The sequence below is a fragment of the Macrosteles quadrilineatus genome, unplaced genomic scaffold, assembly GCF_028750875.1.
Source record: "Macrosteles quadrilineatus isolate MER2022 unplaced genomic scaffold, UCM_ALF_1.0 Scaffold_9__3_contigs__length_116548681, whole genome shotgun sequence".
NCBI classification, from domain to species: Eukaryota; Metazoa; Arthropoda; class Insecta; order Hemiptera; family Cicadellidae; genus Macrosteles; species Macrosteles quadrilineatus.
Window position 1 is genome coordinate 26,548,644 of NW_026542602.1, and position 17,634 is coordinate 26,566,277.

Here is a 17,634-nt window from a genome sequence, read left to right on the forward strand (position 1 = left end):
TACCAACCCAAAGAACTCATGGAATCTCCAGGCAATTATTTTTGGATTTTTGTAAATTTTTATTTTTAGTGGAGATAATCCAGTAACCTTTTGTAATGCATTTTACCTAGCATGAAAAGGGGTAGTAGGTTTTTTTTTGTGTGTTGTATGGGATAGTACCAAGATGCTAAATCAAAATTTTCGACCTCGGCAGCCTTCCGGATTACCCCCAAAAAGCTTAGAAATCCGTGGAATTTCGCACCTTTTTTACATTTGTCCAATTTTGACCCTGAAGCATAACTTTTTCATAGAAAACAACTATTATCATTTTAAAAGTACATTAAATAATTTAATAATTTAAGACCAAAATGTTGATTATAGACCAAACAGTTTGAGAGATATGGCTCTTCAAAGTAGTTCATAAAACCTTCCATCATTGCTTGTATTTCAAGTTTCAAGCTATACAATTAGGTCAAATCTTATAAAAGAACCATAATAAGAATATAAACAAATTTATTTCATTTCAACAACAGATTGTATGTTTTGCTAACAAATAAAGTTTTTAAAAAGTAATGAAATATGTGGTGGTAATAAAAATGTCCACACTACCTATCAAAAGAAGTTTGAATATAGAACTTGAAAAAAATATTTAATCAGAATGAGCATACCAAATTTCTACCCGTCAACCTTTTACCAAGGCAAATTTGAACCAAGCATGGTTTGCATTTAACCATTGCTGATTTGGCAAACAAGAGTTTTCTCTTTGTCCCTGAATAAACTTAGCAGCATGGATTTTGCACAAGTCATTTATTTTTTTTAGAGCTGTAAAAAAATTACAAAAGTTTTACAACTCTCGCCAAAAAACAAGAATAAATACAGTATTTCACAAAGAGCCGGCTGTTCATGGATATTGACAATTAAGAAGCTCCCGTCTCCGTTTTATTTTAGAAAGAACTGCTGACATTTGTGAAAGTTTTTGTTGACTTTAAGCAACTCAACAATCTTATACACTCTAATTCTCTCTATCATTATACACTTGTATAATTTCTATATATTGCTGATTTGGCAAACAAGAGTTTTCTCTTTGTCCCTGAATAAACTTAGCAGCATGGATTTTGCACAAGTCATTTATTTTTTTTAGAGCTGTAAAAAAATTACAAAAGTTTTACAACTCTCGCCAAAAAACAAGAATAAATACAGTATTTCACAAAGAGCCGGCTGTTCATGGATATTGACAATTAAGAAGCTCCCGTCTCCGTTTTATTTTAGAAAGAACTGCTGACATTTGTGAAAGTTTTTGTTGACTTTAAGCAACTCAACAATCTTATACACTCTAATTCTCTCTATCATTATACACTTGTATAATTTCTATATGTAGTATCATCATGTCAAGAATATTGTCCCCACAGAGTAATTTTTTATTATTATTTTTGTTTTCTAAACATGATAAGGCTTATCTTTCTTTTGATTTTACACAAAAAGGAACTAGGAACTGAACAAAATAAAAGTACTGTAAAAGCATTTTATTGCCAAAATATAGTGTTTTGTACAAAAGTGATATAAAAATACATGAAACATTGAGTATAAAAAACATACAACGGTTTGTTTGAGACAAATAAGTACATGAATTAGCATTACAAATACAGCAACAACAATTGTAAGCGTTATTATTGAACGTACAAAAACGTTTTTGTATCTAATTTATGATTAGTAGGATGAAAATATATCTGGCTTACATGGAGTAGGCATTTTTATATGTCCATAAACTCATTGAAGTAAGTACTCCATAAGTGACTCATTGAAATTCACTTAAGCTGGCTCCAGACATGCCCCATTCTCGAAGCACGAAATATTTTACATTCGGTGATCTAGTTGTCTTACTAATTCGCCAATTAACAAGTAGACGTCTTCACTTATGTGTTGTTTTCCGAGCAACTGTTCATATTGGGAATAGCATAAATATTCGTTCACTTTGATGTGTGCAATGAACAGGAAAACACAAGCATGAATGTTTGCTGCTTGCCAAATAGACAAACACCTATTCACTACTCGCGATTCAGCGAGTCGCTGTTTGGTGCTTGGCGAATGGCGCATGTCTAAAGTGGGCTTAACACTTCGGTCTGTGATGTCTTGAAAACTAAAATAAGAAAATTACACTAACAATAAGATGTATCATGCATGTATTTCGTAATAAAATATGTATCATGCATGTATTTCATTCTCTATACAACAATTAACATTATATAGCACAGAAAACTATTTAACTTTAGTTTAAGTCCAAATACTCGAAATATATTAAACCCCAATCGCAGCACACCAGTGCATTCAACAACGTTTAAATTCTCCACTATTAAATATGTAATCATATAAAGTAAAAACCTTTATCAAAGTATTATATAAACAATAAAAGGGATGGCAATGCCTTAATATTTTTTCTTTTTTTCTGTATCCACTCAATCTAAGATAAATTATTAAGTGAATAATAATCGTGCGTGATATTTCAGGTATTCAAATGCCTCCCAATTTGTCATTAACCCACCAGATTACTGTCGTTAAAAGAAGGAATTCCAATAATACTAATGCGAAACTTAAATCCACCCAAGCCGTGCAACGGAACTAGACTGACGGTTAAAAAAATGACACCAAACTTGATCAAAGCAACAATCATCAGTGGTAAGTTTAAAGGAGAATTAGTCTTAATGTCAAAAATACCAATGATTTCATTCGAATTACCCTTTGAATTCAAGTGACTACAATTTCCTTTGCGTCTTGCTTTCGCAATCACCATTATAAGGCACAAGGTCAATCCCTGACTATCACCGGTTTAAATTTACAAAATGCATACTTTTCACACAGACAGCTGTATGTTGTGGGCTCACGTGGTGAAAGGTACTCCTAAAAACTTATATTTTTATACACCTAATGAAAAAACAAAAAAAAACATTGTTTATCCACTGGCAATTAAGAAAAATAAATATCTATTTTTGTAAAGATAGGCCTATCAAGTTTCCAATTTTAGGAGATTTGGGTCTGCTTCCAAAATATAAAACATTACAGTAACTTATATTAGGGATATGAAAGTTTAACAAATATACCGGTAACAGTAAATTCACTTTATAGGGAAGTATAGGTGAAATCATTAGGATTTTTTTTGCAAAATTTTAAGTCAAGTTTTATACATTCTAATAGGGTTTTTAAATTATTAAAATAAAAGAAATAAGTTAAATAAGTTGAGGATCACTAATTACAACAACAACTGATAATATTTAACTAGTGCACCTGTTGCTCGAATTCCAGCAATACAGGTGTTATTTCAAAACGAATAACAGTCATAATTATTTCCGATAACTTAAAAGGGTAAACTCAAAGATAATGTAATCAATCACTCCACTCCAGTTATCGAAACTGAAAACGAACGCTCTTTGTGTATCATGTGTTTACTATGAACAGCTGTAATTAATAGCCTACAAATTATTCGTCTGTTTAAGTAAACAAAATCTTTTCTTCATAAAAAACACATTTGTATTTTGATGGCCCGTGGCGCAAAGCCCGAGGACGTTTATTACAGGAATTGGTGAAAGGGGGTACCTACACAATAAATACTTAATTTTGACACATCGTTTGTAAAAATCCGTCCATTATTAACGGAGGAGTAGTGTTTCGTAGAAATCGCCTTCACGTATTATATACAAGGATAGGCCTACTAATCATACTTTATACTAATATTATAAATGTGAAAGTTTGTGTGTTAGTTTATTGTTTATTTGAAGTTCAATCACGCATTATCTACTGGTTGGATTGGGCTAAATAATTTGGTATTATGATAGTTCATATTTCCAAGGTTTACCAACAGGGTGCAGCACTATTAATTTTTGTGCTTTTTTGACAAGCGTTCAACAGTGATACAGTACTTTGATACTTGGTGTGTGTTTGAAAATGATAAATGGAATACCACGCAACAATAGACTAGCCTATAGACATTACCGGTACAAATTATTACAAATATATTGAATGGACAGAGAGAGTGTATATACTGCAGAGCATTAAAATGGAAAGATGAGCCTGCTGGAAGGTGTTATTCTGGTGGAAAAGTTTTACCATTATTATAAGAGCCGATACAGCTATGAAAGAACCATACTTGGAGAAGCTGAAGAGTCACGGCATTTTCAGTTTCAAGATGTTGTATAAGATTTTTTAGTCGGAGATTAAACAAATGGTTTATTGTGTAGAGAGGAGATTCAAAATGTTTAGGCCTATTTGTTTAACAAATTTTTAAACGGTGCGTGACACAATGAATACGGTAATGATAATATCTTTTTTTGTGATCTTTGGCGAAGCCACTACAGATAAGCATTGGTATGATTGTAATAGGGCCTACTCTGTTTATTTCCTATGCTGTATAATATTTATGGTAATACCATTGCAGGCGAAGCGGCGGGTAAAAGCTAGAAGGCTATATTGTAAAGGTAGTTGGAAATAATTGAGTGTTTAAAAAAAAGTGCACAAGCCCTATGAAATGGAATGAAAACAAACTTATTACTACCGTATGACTATAAATATTGCAGGGTGGTACAGTAGAGTCCCGCAAACTCGGCGTAATGTGGACTGGAAGGGTGACGGGTTATCGGGAACTAGGGTTAAAAATAAGAACAATTCAGTTTTTAAGCTTTATTTTATAACCGCCTTTTTTTTTATATTTATATTAGAAGTCAGAATTAAGTCATCAGATATAGTACAACAAATCCTTAGTACCAGTTGCGAATAATTTGAATTAAGGTGGCTTGAGTCCATGATTAACTTGGACTCAAGAAATCACTAATTTTCTGAGCCAGGTGATGGCCGAGTTATCCAGAATGCCGGGTTATCGAGTGCCGAGTTTGCGGGACTCTACTGTATTAACAAATTGTCATAGCCTTCATTATTTTCCCTTAAGATTTACAAAATCAAACAAATTACTCACAGTTTACCAACTTCCAGAGCTTCCACAACTTTCTGACATATCGATTTTGAAGATTGGATACAATTGTCAAATTTTGAACCTGCAAATGCATCTCCTCCTATGACCAATGGGGCGGAAGAAGATACCAACACACAACCAGGAGCGTCTGGATAAGTATTTGTCACTTGCGAGTATCTCCACTTGTGACACTTGACTGCTTTAGGCTCAGGCCAGTTGGGAAATAGAACTTTTGCCTGAGAAACCAACACTTTTTCCATATCTGGAATTGAGTCTTCAATGTGTTTTGCTCCAAAGCTGACCGTAGAATGTAAAACTACAGCACAGAGATTTTCTGGCTGATTTCTCCTTATGTTGTCTATGGAAACGTATCTAAATATGGGATTGTTATCGATGTATTGTGCGCCCCAGTTTTCATTGATATTTTCCAGGTAAAATAGAACCAACACATATCTAGCGCTATAGGTAACTGTGTTCAAGGGTTCTGCAAGACTTTGAATGCTTCTTTTAACTGACCCTTCGAGTAGAAACAGTTGTGGTACTGGCATAGTTAAGACAACGACATCAAAGTAATCCTTTTCACCTGTTTTTGTTTCAACTATCCACCTTCCATCTTCAAGATCTATTGATGAGACATGGTGAGAAAATTTTGTTTCATTTATCTTAGCTTGTTGTAGTATGTTCTTTACAAGAAAACTTGTGCCATTAGGAACAACAAAGTTTTTTGTGTTGTCTTGATGCCTCATTCCAATAACGTGGCATTTAAGTGGTTCCAATATTCCCTCAGATATTAAATGGTTGTATACATCTCCATTTGCTTTCATGTACTCTTCTGTTGTTGTGATGTACTGGGCGCCTAAATCAGCTGTACAGCTCGGGTTTAAAGAGCATCGAGTTGTGGCCATCCTGCCTCCCGCACCTCTTGCCTTGTCCCACAGGCTGATATTACAATCCGGCAATAATTTTCTAAGACACATTCCAGTTAAAGCACTTGTAATTCCACCTCCAACAAGTAGAATTTTCATTTTTACTTAATCTGGTTTTTGAAAAGTGACGTGTTTACTTAGATGTAGGCCTAGATACTGCTTTAACTAAGGCCTATGAAGACATCATGAGAATTTGTGCAGTTCAAAGAAAAAGCTTCAATATTTTCTTAAAATTTCAACCTAGGAAATCTATACATCTGCTTTACAATATTATGATCGCATAAAATAATAAATCTACCGATCATTTGCTAGACTAACCTCAAAGAGCAGGTGACGACAGAGATTTTTCAACTTGATTTCCAATTTAAATTATAACTGTTATTGAGTAGGTACTAAGGAATGAGAACATTCCTCCAATGCAAAATCCACAAAAAAAAGACAAACTGAAAATTTGTTTATGAAATGGGTTCACTAATGGAATGAAATTAGGAGTATCTTTACGTTGTTATTGTTGCTGTTGAGTATGACGTGATATGGTGTTCTAGTTCTGCTTCTGTTGGTTCTGTTTTATTTTGATACCGTTGACGGACGACGCGACGTTGACATTTGACACAGCTGATTAATGCACAAACAGCTGATAGCCATTCCAAAGAGTATTGATAACATTGCACTCTTTCACTCTTTGCAGTATAAGATGTGAGATAAGAATCTTGCTTTGGACCGTTTCCTTAAAAAAAGTTGTAAAAAAGCAAGTAAAAAAGGCCAAAGCAGGTGTAGACACAAAAATACAAAATTAAATGATAAAATTTTGAATTCTGTACAATATTAATCAAAATTCTAAATCGAGGGATGAAGGAATTAAGGCTATTCCTTTTTCTTTCCATGCTTCTTTTTAGCAAATTTTCCTATCTATCTATCTATCTAGGCCTATATACAGGGTGTCCCGGAACTCTCTACCAATATTTTAGGGCATTGCTCCTGGGTAAGAAACATAACTAAATATCATATTTAAACTGCCCGGAAGTCCTTAGTTACTCACACAGCCACCATTTTGTTTTTTCAGTTATTAATTTATTTCTAAAGAATGGTTAAACATACGAAATGGAAACTTTGCATAAAACATTTATGACAACTAGACAAAGCTACCAAAAAATTATCACAATTTTTCAAATTCATAAAACAAAATGGCGACCATTTGAAATTTTGTTTCTTAAATAACTCAAAAACCATTGATTTTACAGAAATATTAAGTAGACGCCATTTTGTTTTATGAATTTGAAAAATCGTGATAATTTTTTGGTAGCTTTGTCTAGTTGTCATAAATGTTTGTGCAAAGTTTCCATTTCGTATGTTTAACCATTCTTTAGAAAAAAAATAATAACTGAAAAAAACAAAATGGCGGCTGTGTGAGTAACCAAGGACTTCCTGACAATTTAAATATGATATTTAGGTATGTTTCTTACCCAGGAGCAATGCCCTAAAATATTGGTAGATAGTTCCGGGACACCCTGTATAAAGGAAGAACCGTATGTGGGTTAGGTGGCATCATGGTGGAGGGAGGTGGCATCATGGTGGAAGGAGGTGGCATCATGGTGGAAGGAGGTGGCATCATGGTGGAAGGAGGTGGCATGATGGTGGAAGGAGGTGGCATGATGGTGGAAGGAGGTGGCATCATGGTGGAAGGAGGTGGCATGATGGTGGAAGGAGGTGGCATCATGGTGGAAGGAGGTGGCATGATGGTGGAAGGAGGTGGCATCATGGTGGAAGGAGGTGGCATCATGGTGGAAGGAGGTGGCATCATGGTGGAAGGAGGTGGCATGATGGTGGAAGGAGGTGGCATGATGGTGGAAGGAGGTGGCATCATGGTGGAAGGAGGTGGCATGATGGTGGAAGGAGGTGGCATCATGGTGGAAGGAGGTGGCATGATGGTGGAAGGAGGTGGCATCATGGTGGAAGGAGGTGGCATCATGGTGGAAGGAGGTGGCATGATGGTGGAAGGAGGTGGCATCATGGTGGAAGGAGGTGGCATGTTGAATGGGTGACCTAGGCCCGGGACGAATACTCTTTAACACGTTTTTATTTGCTATATCACTTTCTTGTTCGGTACAAATTTTGCAATTGATTTTAAACTAACTTCCGATGAGCTAGAGACTTAAAACGTGAAACATAGCTCACAAATGGATGACAATGCAATATAAAATCATTTTATTTTCATATTATCCTTGGGCTATGCCCTATTGGCTTCCAAAGTTTCAACGTTTACATATTGTAAGAATGAACAGTAAATATAGTCAAATACTGTATTGAATTTCTCGCACGGGAACGACCACACTCGTCCGGTAAACACTAGTAACGGACTAGTAACGTAAGGGAGTATGTTTTATCCATGGTAATATACCGGACACCAAAACAGCTAGTTACTGCATGTTATGGGAATGAGTGGTTATAAACAAAAACATAAAGGTTACGACTAGTGATTGTTAGTACTTTAGTCGGTGGTAATATATAAGGATTTGTACAGATTTAGTAGTATGGCGTAAAATATCGTGCGTCACTCGTCCAAAATGTGTTTACTGGACTCGTATGGTTATTGATGGTAATCCCGTATGAGAAATTTGCAAAAAAGTAGAAAATAATTTATAAATATGCAGAGAGAATAAATACTTGTAAGATTTAAAACAAAAAACGCGGGGCGCATGCGATAGCGTGGGGCCATGCTGCAACCCCTAGGTCTAGCCTGAACTAATGAGAAAAACAATTCCAGGCTTGTGCTTAGTGTCCTAAGACAAAAAATATATATTTATTGACAATACTGGTTTGTGATTTCAAAGAATTTAAAGAATCTGAAGAATTTTTCAGTACAGGTCATAATAAATCAGTACCATTGACTATACACAGAAGTTCGCATGGGTGAGGCAGTTTGTGAAATTTGGAGATTATGAAACGCTCCCAGTTCGCATCTGTGTTTAGTCAATGGTATTACCTTTCCTCTCAATATTATTGTCAATTAGTGTAAGTGCTCCTTGGGAATATTAGTCTGCAGGTTTGCTGCGGCAGGGGTAGGGGGTAGGGTATATTAAATGGACATATACTTGTCACATATATGTAAAGATCAGCTATCAGTTGGTGCTCATACTGTCACGTTCATGTAGGTAGTACAATGATAGTATCAAAGATTAAAGGGAGTGGTTTACTCTTTTTTAATCTGTCTTTACTCTCTTTAATTTATGCTTGTATACATGTGTTATGCAATGTGTCACTGGATTCTACCCAAATTGCCAATGTCCTTGATTAAAAAACCAACCTTGAGTTAAAGAACCAAAGTAAAGTTCAGCGAGGAACTTTACTCATATCCTGATGCACCCAAATATGGCAGCCGTATCGGAAAAATGTAATCTAATGGTGTTCCTGTGATATGTAAAAGGAAAATCTTCGATTATTGGTTGAGTGGTAACAAATGGATCTACTTACCAAGACATTTTGTTAAATTGTCAGGAGATTTGATTAAACTTTTGTTTTAGTAATGATTTTAATCATCCAAAAATAAAAAATTCAATATCATAAACAAACTTGTATCGATTTAAAATATTTTTAGTATGATTACTTTCTAATTGCCTTATTTAAGTCCATTTTTGAAATGGCTTAATTGTTGTTAAGTTGACTTCATTCACATTTATACTTTGTTGCCAAAATTTTACTTTGTGAAACCTTACGGAAACATATTTCAACAAATATTAATACATTATTAAAGATTAAGTTCTACACATGATTTACTCAATTTGATATCTTATTAAGATAACACAGATTTATGAATATTTTGTGTTAAGTAACTTTAAACAACTTGTAATTTACAAAAAAAGAGACCATGTTAAATAAAAATTTTATCTTTGGAATTTCCAATAATTTTTGAACTCTTGTGATGATGATCAATTAAATTGTAATTATAGATATAAGTTAGCATTTTGATAACAATTGGTCGTCCATTTGTTCTGAAGTGTTTGCCCCTGGTTCATCATCATGGGGAATATTCCAATATCAGGTATGCTAATTTTATAAAAGAATCTTAAAATTTGATAAACTAATCATTATAACCTTAGTTAAAATAAAAATATTGTTTGTTCAGGTTTATTCGTCAATTATTTGTAAAAAAGAAGCAAAATATGCCTACAACCATGATTTCAATACTTAAAAAAATGGCATTCTTATATCCTATTTAAACATTATCGGTAATCAAAAACTTATTTTTAATTTGATCAATAACAAAAATAGAAGTAGGACCTACCAACCACCAAAAAAGAAACATTTTCTTACAGGATAAAAACATAATAAGAGCTACCGGTACCAAAAAGTATTGTTCATGCATAATCAGCCTTATGAATACATTTAATTGCAGTGATTATTTATTTAAAAGAAAGCGGAGGGTTTGAACTGTTTAATGTTGATTCTACAAAATTGCAAAATTATTCAACTCACTAACTTTCTAGTAAAATAACTTCACTAGGATAAATGCCTATTGGATTACTGATTTGTTTCAAATCATTTTATATTTTTTAAGGTCATAAGAATCTTCCGGTGACCTACTACTGCATGCCAGAAAGTGCCGGTGCCTCACAATCGGTTGTGGATCCAGTGATCAACCCCTTGGACTTCCAGAAACAAGAAGTTTCTAAACCAAGCGATGCCTTTGGAAACAACTACTATCAAAATGAGATAGGAGGTAATGGACTAACATATGTGCAAAGGTGTGAGGGGATGGAGACAAAAAGACACCAATTGTGTGAACTGAAAATTAATCAAAAAGAAGAAAAAAACCTCCTTAAAAATGTTTTCTAGATATGCTCATGTTTATGAGTTGATTGTGAAAATTAATAAAGAAAAGAATGGGAGAAATTAATCAAGCGAATTAAAATCTTTAAAAATTGAATCAATTTGTGTAGGAATATTTTTGTGATATAATGTTCATAACAATACACAAACCGAGGACAGATATTTTTGCTATTCATTATTAAATTAATAAAAGGTTTCATCTCTTTATCCATATTATTCGTCTTGATTAATTAAAATTGTTCACAAAGATTGTAGAAACAAACAAGTATTGTAAAATCCTGGCTCTTAGACGGTCTAAAAATGCATTTTGAAGCATTTCATACAAGTTAAACATTTTCTGCACGTGAGGGTTTTTTCGGATCTTGGAACAAGATATCGGTTTGCCCCCATGAAAATATTTTCCGTGGTACCCTTGACTAAAAGTATAACTGGTGTACAAATAAAAATAAAATATTTTTTGTTAACTATTGTAATTAAACAATATTTTCAGAAAATGTAAAAATTGATGAGCCATTTAAGCCAGCTACCCAAAGAAGTGAATTTTCCTTTGCTGAACCTTTCAAATCATCATCTGAGGGTCCAACAGTTTCAAAAGGTAGGTAACTTGGAGTTAATTTTCCTCTACCCTATGTTACATAACAATATTTAATTTTTACTGTTTTAGTTATTACTAATCTAATTTTAAGTTAGGTAGCATATATCACAAATTGAAAACATGTTAACAAAGTAAAATAATTTCAAACAAAAGGTTAGAATATTACTAGGACTGTTTGTTACGAGTTCAATGACGGCAACCAGGATATTACAAAAAAAATTCTTCTTCCTTTTGTGTGTTCAAATTTGACAGTGTTACAAGTGTCATTATGCTTATGGAACTTGTTTTTAAATGTAGTTCAAAGATACAGTTTTCATATGAAGCATAACACAACCTGTAGAGCCAATGGCTGGGTGCTGGGTGATTCTATCTTCGCTTAACAATCAATCAGACTATCACCATCACTGATTCGATTTAGAGAAAAAGTCATGAGATTTTTAATAAAATTCCAAAATGGACCCAGCTGTCCTTGATCATTGGGCTTTTAATAAATGGCCCTGGATGAACAACAGCTGATCATAGCCAAATTGGTTACTTACAAAGCTATACACAGGTCACCTCACTCCATTACACCACCATGCACATCCCTACCTCATATTAATATGATATTCATATTAAAATGTAGGTACACAAAGTATTTGATAAATTGAACAAGTGGGCCTAATTTATGTGTTAAATGTGTTTGTTGTTGCACTGATTTCACTTTTCCAGTTAATGATGAATCAGGGGTAACAGAGCGAGATAATGAACAAGAGGGAGTTTCAAGAGTATCCTACAAGCAGTATATGAAGGAATGGAAAGATAATGAACAATATCGCAGACAAAGCGCCAGAGTGGTACAAGCTAAGACCAATTCTGACACATCAGTGAAGGCAGCTCAAGGTACTATCAACCTTATTATCCAAAGAAACTAAGCTTATAAATTAAGTACGTTTTGAATGTTAGTTGAATACACCTAAAAAATGTACACTTTTAACAGCTTAATGAAAAAAAGGTACAGTACTACATATGCAACTTCCAAAGTTCATCTGGAAAAGATAAGCACTCTCTCTATATACAGTCGATCTACTGGCTTGAAATCCAAACTTACAAAAATCGGGAAATGTTAATTGTTTCAAAATCATTCAATGGTGAATTATTTTGATTTAAGTGTAAAACTAAATTGACAGTAACAACACATTTGCATATTATTCCAGAATCTGTCAGTGTCAGCTGGAGTGAAGAAAGGAAAGAACCAATGTGAGTAAAATGTTGTTACCACAAGCTATTTGAACCAGGGCCGTCCGAAGGGGGGGGGGGCAACAGGGCAAGCTGCCCTGGGCGCCGTGGCTTAGGGGGCACCGGACAGCGGCTATTTCTATTAACATAGTATTAAAATAATATGTGAATGTGACTATTACTGGGGGGGGGGAGGGGGCGCCAAGAAAACGTTTGCTCCGGGCGCCACCAACCCTAGGGACGGCCCTGATTTGAACTATTGATGTAGTAAATTAAAAACATTTTTGAACTATTGAATATTTTTTATGGTAGTGCTAACTGATTGATTTGTGGGAAAGTGGAATGAATCTCAAAAAATCTGATAATGATATAATGATTTAATGATGATGCAAAAAGGCAGCCCCTTTCGAATGTTGGACTGACTTGTTACCACTTAGATTGAAGAGTTTTTTTGGGTAGAGTTCTTCTAGCTTGTCTGAGAAAATTTAATAGTCCAAGGGCTTATAATTGATACATAAAAGATCAAATAACACTGTTTCAAGTCCAGAGAGTAGAATTGTGAGAAAAGATAGCATTTATGCGACTTTTTATTGTGTATCTAAGATTCTGATAAAAGTAGGCTACCTATTTTTGTTTGATGTTTTTTGAATACCGGTACTTGTGTATGGTTAATAAGATAGGCTATAAAATATCAACAACCCCAGAGCAAAATAGTTTTCTGTTTCCATTCAGTTAGCTATTCTCAAGAGACACTTGACTCACTTGATTGCATTTTTTTTTGTTTTTGTAAATAAATAATATTGACTAAATAAATACTATAAATAACATAATCACAAGCACATTTAAGTTACGTAGTTAAATATCTCAAGAACAAGGGTTTACTTCCTTGACTGGTTGTGTGCTTTCACCAGTGTTGGAGAAGAAACCCATTTAAGCTTTGATGACATCATTGCTATGATCAAGGAGGGACGTTTTAAAAAGATAGTGACGGTGGTCGGGACTGCTTTCTCCGCCAGTGCCGGGATACCCAACTACCGATCTCCACAGTCTCATCTTTATCACAGACTTTTCAACAGAAATGTGTACAGACCAGAAGATTTGTTTCATAAAGAAAACTACGAACTGGTTCCTCATAGATTTATAGACCTGTTTAAAGACCTTCTCCCTGAGCAGTACAAACCGACTTTGTCTCATTATTTTATTAAACTCCTGGAGACCAAGGGAATGTTGCTGCGGCATTACACACAGAACGTTGACAGCTTAGACATGATGGCTGGAGTCTCTCAGGAGAAATTGGTAGAGGCTAACGGATCCTTTAGAATACAACACTGTATGTTGTGTCGAGTGAGGTACTACTACAGCTGGTGGAGGGAGCTTATCCTCGCTAACACAATCCCCAGGTGTAAACAGTGTATGTGGTATGTGCTGCCAGACGTGGTCTTCTTGGGAGAACTGCTGCCATCACACTTCTTCACCAAAATTGAGGCTGATTACCGTGTAGCTGACCTCCTTATCATCATGGGAACTCCTCTGAATATTCTACCTTTCGCTCATTTCTACAACTACTTCAAAAACTGCCCCCGGCTGGTGATCAACCGGGAAAACATAGACAAAGAGTATGTCTACATGCAATATTTTGGAAATGCCCAACGTACGAGGAAAGTAGATTTTGATCCGGTTAAGAACTCCAAAGATGTCCTGTGGATTAGTGAGTGTGATGAGGCAACTAAAGTTATGGCAGATAAGCTGGGATGGACTGACGAACTGTATTCTCTAATGGAAGAGGGTCATAAGAAGTTGGAAGGGAAAATTGATGTGTTCGATGAGAAACAGAAAACTTCAACTGTTGGAAAATTGCCTGATAAACAAACAAAATAATAAATGTACAACAGACTACTATATTTTTGCATCTTAAAATTCATGCAGCACCTACTAGTTTTTAATAATTTATCGACCAATGAATGAACTAAGCATATGAGCAATTAATATACAGCAGGGAATTTATTTTGCTAACTGATTAATAGATAATTGACATATTATTAAAGGACCATTAAAATAATAGTGTAGTGAACTGTGTTCTTAGTCACACAGCCCAATTTAAACTTTTTCACCTTTTTCATAAAAAAATGTATTTGGGTGCAAAACCATAGATGAACTACTGTAATAGTTTATCTATGATAAAAGACTATGTTTTTTTATGAACAACCTTTTTACTCACAGTGAAATATTACACTTATTTCTGAAGATGAGGTTGTCACATAATTAAATATTGTAAAGCATAGATCTATTGTGATTCTCCATTAACTAGTTTAGATAAACTATAACATTATCAACATGTCAAAAGTTATGAATTGAGCCTACTGATTTCTTGAAGGAATATTTTCATATATATATGCTTCTCTCAGAGTTATATGTATACCTTCTTCAGAAAATCTTGAATCCAATACAATAAAAACAACATTGTTAAAATGAATCATAATATATATCAATACATAAAAACTTAAATAATTATATATATATATTTTTTTTATCAACACAATGGTTCAACGTAACTACTACAAAAGTCAATGCTGATATTAACTATGTATAACTATTAACTTTTTGCATAAAAGTATACTGGTTATAACACAGATTGTTTAAAAGTGTTTAACGTTGTTGTTTGAACTGTTTTTTTACAGCAAAGCTTCACAGTTTGCTACATCCAGTAAACCTAATTATGGTAAGTGTTAAGTAAATTTGTTAAATTTATTTTTAATATATATTTTCTTGTAGCCTATAATTTGTGTTTTCTTGTGTTTAACCATAGATCAAACATACTCCTTAAATAGATTTCTCATCCTTACAGAACAGCCGAAGCCAATTTTATTGTTAGCTCTGCCTGTGCACTGTAGAGGTCGTGTTTTGTTTACAATTTGTTCCTTTTCAGTAATTTTAAACCTAACCAAATAAAACAATCTAATCATAAGCAATAACTCGTCCTCTAGTTATATGACCAAACAGTAGCCTATAGCACAAATCATGAAATTAAACCTAAGATAATATAACTACTAAATTTACAACGGAATAAAAAAGTCTACCTACTTATGTGGTCTATGGTTTAACTTAACTTTTAGCTTTAAAAATTGGCAAACACTAAGAAAAGTTCTGAAAATGTGAAATAAAAAATAATTTAAACTGAATATCAATTAGAGTTCAATAGAAATGTGATTTTCTTATGTGTTTTTTCTTTTAACTGTTTGTGTTTAATTATGTGTTCCTAAATTGTTTATGACCAGCTTACCAGGCTCAAAAGTACGAGGTATCAGCTTCCAATGACGGGTTTGGGATATCTCAATCACACCAACGTGTAGAAGAAGGTAAGCTTTTGTATTTACTTTGGACAAACATTTACCTAATCCAATAATTTGGTTAATCATTAATTAAGCAAAGTTGATATGATCATTTCCTTAATACTGTTTTTGTGGGTAGAATAATTCTACAGTATAATAAGTACAGTATTTTACATAGAATAGGTACCTACATTTGTATTTTTAAATTTTAAAATCATTTTGATGTTCATTACAAATTATTATTTTGTATTATCAACTGAATGTGTTTTATAAAAGAGCTAATATTTTGTATTTAGCAAAATCACTATTATGCTATGAACCTTACTAACTCACAGTTTTCGTGTCACTTGTTATCTAAATGGATTTCACACTCTTATCAATTGATAATTTATTTTAATAGAGCTCAAATTTATCACGATCTATGATTTGGGATAATGTTCAGTAAGTAAATTTAGTTAGTGCGGCATAGATTGTCTGAAAAATATTTTCAAAATTATTTTTTAAACTTGTATAGAAGTAAAATATTTGAAATAACAGCAGCAGCAGTAACATGAGTTACTCATCAAAAAATACACAGCCGACATTTTAACATAATATCCTATTCTTATATGCCGAATAATAGTAGGCTTAGCATGCAGACAAAAATAAGACACAATAAAACATTTATTTGCAATTCAGATAAATTACAAAATTTGCAATAAACATCGTCACAAACCCATACTTGCAGATAATGTTCACACACATGTGAAGTTGTGAAATTAATCACATAATTAAAACGAACATAGAACTTGGGGTTAAAGGTTTCTTCCATGTTTCCTTTGTTCTAATCACCTTCAGATAAAGTAACAAATTTATGTAAAATCTTAATAAGTGATAAAAAAAAGTAAGCTTACTTATGTATAATTCTCTTCGTGATCTTTTACCGAAGCAATTTGTATTAGTCATTAAAACTGAATATATTGTGGTGTCTGAACACCTTCCAATTAAGGTATTTGAAAAAACGCAAGAGCAACAATGCAGGTGTTTAGCCAAAAATACCATTAAAATGCTATTAATCATCACGCCGAACCTTTGGGGAATGTACATAACAAGGATCCTTATGGGGTATGCTATTTGGGATACTGTACTTTGGACTCTTGAAGAGACTGAGTTTTCAGCGATTTGCCAAATAGCTCTTAAGAGAGCACAACACTGAACCTCCAACTCAAATCACATTTTTCAAGTTTTAAGTTAATGATATAACATAGGTAGGGATGTGAACACAGTCAATAAAAATACCATAATTATCAATATACAGAAAATGGTATGCCTACATATATTCAAACTACATAATATACCAAGACATAAGACCCAGCGAACGCTACCGTAGTAGGCTACATATAGGGCTAGGACCACAGTGACTGCAGGCGGAAATAAATTTATTCATTCTTAAATAGACATCTTAAGGACAAAAGATTTTTTTGCGAATTGTTACCTTCCTCCTTATTTTCTCTCCCCGAAAACATTTAACCTTTTAACGACCGTCCTATACGCTGTTTTCACTTTAGGTACTGTATGTCCGCCCTCTCCTCTGTATAATATAAGGTTGCATCGTTGCATGAATTCAGAAATATAGTCAGTTATTAACATGACAAACATTGGCTGTGATATCGGGCCCGCGAGCTTTGTCTGGGATTTTTTGGGAAGGTTTACCGGGACAAGGACCAGCGACGGGCCCCTATGATACGATTACGAACTAATCCCGCCCATCCGGTTGTTGGCCGATACTTGAACTAGTCTATGACGTCACGATCACATTCCGAG

General features: G+C 33.9%; 3 protein-coding genes across 5 annotated transcripts in view; 2 read left to right on the forward strand and 1 right to left on the reverse strand.

Moving 5' to 3' along the window:
* Nucleotides 1-1,067: 1,067 nt before the first annotated feature.
* On the reverse strand, nt 1,068-6,412 carry LOC129003069 (renalase-like). The gene is made up of 2 exons (XM_054431289.1): nt 4,940-6,412; nt 1,068-1,122 (listed from the first exon to the last, which is right to left on the reverse strand). Exons 1-2 carry the CDS (start codon nt 5,959-5,961, stop codon nt 1,104-1,106), a joined length of 1,041 nt encoding a protein of 346 aa, XP_054287264.1. The 5' UTR covers nt 5,962-6,412; the 3' UTR covers nt 1,068-1,103.
* Nucleotides 6,413-7,409: 997 nt separating this feature from the next.
* On the forward strand, nt 7,410-7,904 carry LOC129003295 (shematrin-like protein 2). The gene has a single exon (XM_054431585.1). The coding sequence runs from the start codon at nt 7,410-7,412 to the stop codon at nt 7,902-7,904; it is 495 nt and encodes a 164-aa protein (XP_054287560.1).
* A 1,955-nt stretch (nt 7,905-9,859) lies between these two features.
* LOC129003063 (DNA topoisomerase 2-like) overlaps nt 9,860-17,634 on the forward strand; it is a 62,038-nt gene continuing 54,263 nt past the window's right edge. For all 3 annotated transcript variants that reach the window (XM_054431281.1, XM_054431280.1, XM_054431278.1), the window contains exons 1-7: nt 9,860-9,901; nt 10,418-10,579; nt 11,180-11,284; nt 11,996-12,166; nt 12,481-12,523; nt 15,181-15,221; nt 15,778-15,858. In XM_054431281.1, the coding sequence (XP_054287256.1) occupies nt 9,880-9,901; nt 10,418-10,579; nt 11,180-11,284; nt 11,996-12,166; nt 12,481-12,523; nt 15,181-15,221; nt 15,778-15,858 (625 nt within the window). In that variant the 5' untranslated portion in view covers nt 9,860-9,879. The remainder of the gene's footprint in view (nt 9,902-10,417; nt 10,580-11,179; nt 11,285-11,995; nt 12,167-12,480; nt 12,524-15,180; nt 15,222-15,777; nt 15,859-17,634) is intronic.

Bases quoted from the DNA above. Each gene is read 5' to 3' on its own strand.
- LOC129003069 (XM_054431289.1), bottom strand. From the start codon at position 5,961: ATGAAAATTCTACTTGTTGGAGGTGGAATTACAAGTGCTTTAACTGGA.
- LOC129003295 (XM_054431585.1), top strand. From the start codon at position 7,410: ATGGTGGAGGGAGGTGGCATCATGGTGGAAGGAGGTGGCATCATGGTG.